Source organism: Chanos chanos, chromosome 11 (genome assembly GCF_902362185.1).
Source record: "Chanos chanos chromosome 11, fChaCha1.1, whole genome shotgun sequence".
In the NCBI taxonomy this organism is placed as follows: domain Eukaryota; kingdom Metazoa; phylum Chordata; class Actinopteri; order Gonorynchiformes; family Chanidae; genus Chanos; species Chanos chanos.
In genome coordinates this window covers 1,472,501-1,475,000 of record NC_044505.1, presented here as the reverse complement: position 1 = coordinate 1,475,000, position 2,500 = coordinate 1,472,501, and the positions used below count along the sequence as shown (strand labels likewise).

Here is a 2,500-nt window from a genome sequence, read left to right as displayed (position 1 = left end):
ACTTCCAAAGAACAATAGCGGTCGCCATTTTCCAGCTGTGTTCCCTCTTCGACAACATTCCCGCCTTTCCTTTGATGTCTTGGCGCCGCCTTATTTTCCCAATTTAAAATTTCCTAGGAGACGATGCTTGACTGAACCCGAATAATTCTGTTTTCTGTGTGTTTTTGCCCCTCCTGCAGCTCCACCGTGTTGACCTATGACCCCTCACCACTGGGCGGAAGCTTGTGAGGACCAGTCCAGCCTTATGGGAGAGGACGGTGGTCCTGATAACCCAGGGCAGGCTGAGATAGTGAGATGATCCCTGGTTAACCCGTGCAGTGGGATACCTGTTCCCCTCTCCCTGAGGAACTCTCTCATCCTTAGGAACCATCTACTCCAATCCCCAGTCCAAAGGGTTTCTTCTGTAGACTTTTTTTTTGACAGATTAATTCTGTTTGAGAATGATGAACATATTATATTTTGATCTTACGTCAAGTGAAGGGGAACATTCAAAATGTGTTTGATTGATTTGGTAATCCTGGTTTTGCTTTAAAACTGAGACAACTCAGAAATGAGAGAGATACCTCAGTGACTCAGCGCGCTAAAAAGAGAGTCGAGTGTGAGGAGAACACAGCATACACCCTGGTCCTCCTGGACCGGGTCAGACTGAGTGTCCTGGTGGCTGATGTGATCCTTCGCCATGACCAGCTTGTCTCCTGCCGTGGACCCTGCAAACGGCAGTATGGGGTCCACACCCGAACATCCCATGGTCCCTAACGTCTGTGCAACTTCTCAACATGACCCCCAGCCAGCTCCGGAACCAGACTTGGATCCAGACCCGTCTCCTGGGCCTCCTCTGGTCCCTCCACCCCCACCCCCTCCACCTCCTCCGCCCCTGCAGGGTCCCAGTCTCCCCGGGGCGCCACACAACTCGCGCAAGAAACGCAGAGTGAGGAGTTTCTTCTGGAAGACGATCCCTGAGGAGAAGGTTCGGGGGAAGCCGAACATCTGGACCTTGGCGGTGAGACAGCACCAGTACCAGATCGATGTGAGAACAGTGGAGGAGCTCTTCGGACAGCAGGACGACGTCAGGAACCAGGCTGCGAGTGGAACCCAATCCCGACCTGGCAGAACCAGAAGATCCTTTAAAGAGAACAAAGATGAGGTGAGTATGAAGGAGAGCCCAGGTGAAACAGGGCTGGGTTTTGGTTTCGCTGCTTCAGTAAAGGTCAGGTTTCTGTGCAGCACGAACAAACCTAGGACATGAGAAGGGTTATGAGTGTTCACAGAGCAAGGTTTGTCAGTCAGACAGATTAACTCTGGATCTGGTGAGAGGTCTTAGAGGGCTTTTTATCAGCCCAGTTTTATCTATCCACCTGTCTAAAAGATCTTGTTTCTAAACCCCCCCCCCAAATATAATACCAGTTGAATCTGGGACATAAAGCATGTTCGGACATTCCCAGCTGACTTCTTTCTTTATGCGCCCACTGATCTGATTACAGTAACGTTCTTAGAGTCTTACACTTCACACACTCATTTAGGTCTTGCTGTCTGCAGTTAATTTCATCCACTCAAACACAGAGCCTGTTCTCACAAGACAGGACTGACTGAAATCTCAAGCATTTTGGACCCTGCAGACTTGTCAAATGTCATTCGTGCTGTTATCCACAAAATATTCAATGGTAACTGAAATGTCTTGGAGAGCACTTGCTCTTCTTAACACTGAAAAGTGAGCAGGATTTTCTTGCAGGTGGGCATCCTGAATGTAAACATATGTTATCCACTCCTTCCCTCTTTTCTTGGAAGTTAATGTGATCTATGTAATCTTCTGTACTTCAGAGAGAAGACTACAGGGTCAATAGAGAAAAGCATTATGAGTGTAGTGTCTATAGAGAAGAGCTGTGTGAGTGTAGTGTAAGTCTGTTGTTTAGCAGTGCTTATAGGACCATGGTAGTCATTCCTATAGCAGACATTCCTATAATCTTTTGATAAAGGAAATATCACTGTTACCATTGCAGTGGTTATCATAGGTACCAATGGGAGAAAGGCTGTTAAGGTCTTAAAAACACAAATACACAGAGGGGAATAATAACAGCTGGATAACAGCTTTGTAAGACCTTTTCTTCAGAGTAATCTGACATCGTTGTGGTAAAGTCATCTGTTTTGTCATCATCACAGTAGGGTAGTCTTCCATTGTTACAGAAGAATAATCTGTCATAGTTACAGTGGAGTAGTCTCATTGTTACAGTAATCTTTCATGGTTACAGTAGATTAACCTGTCATAGTTACAGCAGATTAACCTATCAGTTACAGTAGAGTATCCTGTCATTGTTACAGTGGATTAATCTGTCATAGTTACAGTTGAGTGACCTGTCATTGTTACGGTATAGTAGTCTTTCATTGTTACAGTAGACTACTCTGTCAGTGTTACAGTAGCTAAGATTTGTTAAATCATGTGATAATATCTGATATCCCCTAGTAATAATTGCTGAGCAGCTGCAAATGGCCGAGTATGGTAAGG

General features: G+C 45.7%; 1 protein-coding gene across 1 annotated transcript in view; it reads left to right on the top strand.

Annotated features, from left to right (window-relative positions):
* The first annotated feature begins 679 nt into the window (after positions 1-679).
* Positions 680-2,500, top strand: part of fhdc1 (FH2 domain containing 1) — a 14,607-nt gene continuing 12,786 nt past the window's right edge. Inside the window, exon 1 of the mRNA XM_030788247.1 lies at positions 680-1,144. Coding sequence (XP_030644107.1) covers positions 680-1,144 — 465 coding nt within the window. The remainder of the gene's footprint in view (positions 1,145-2,500) is intronic.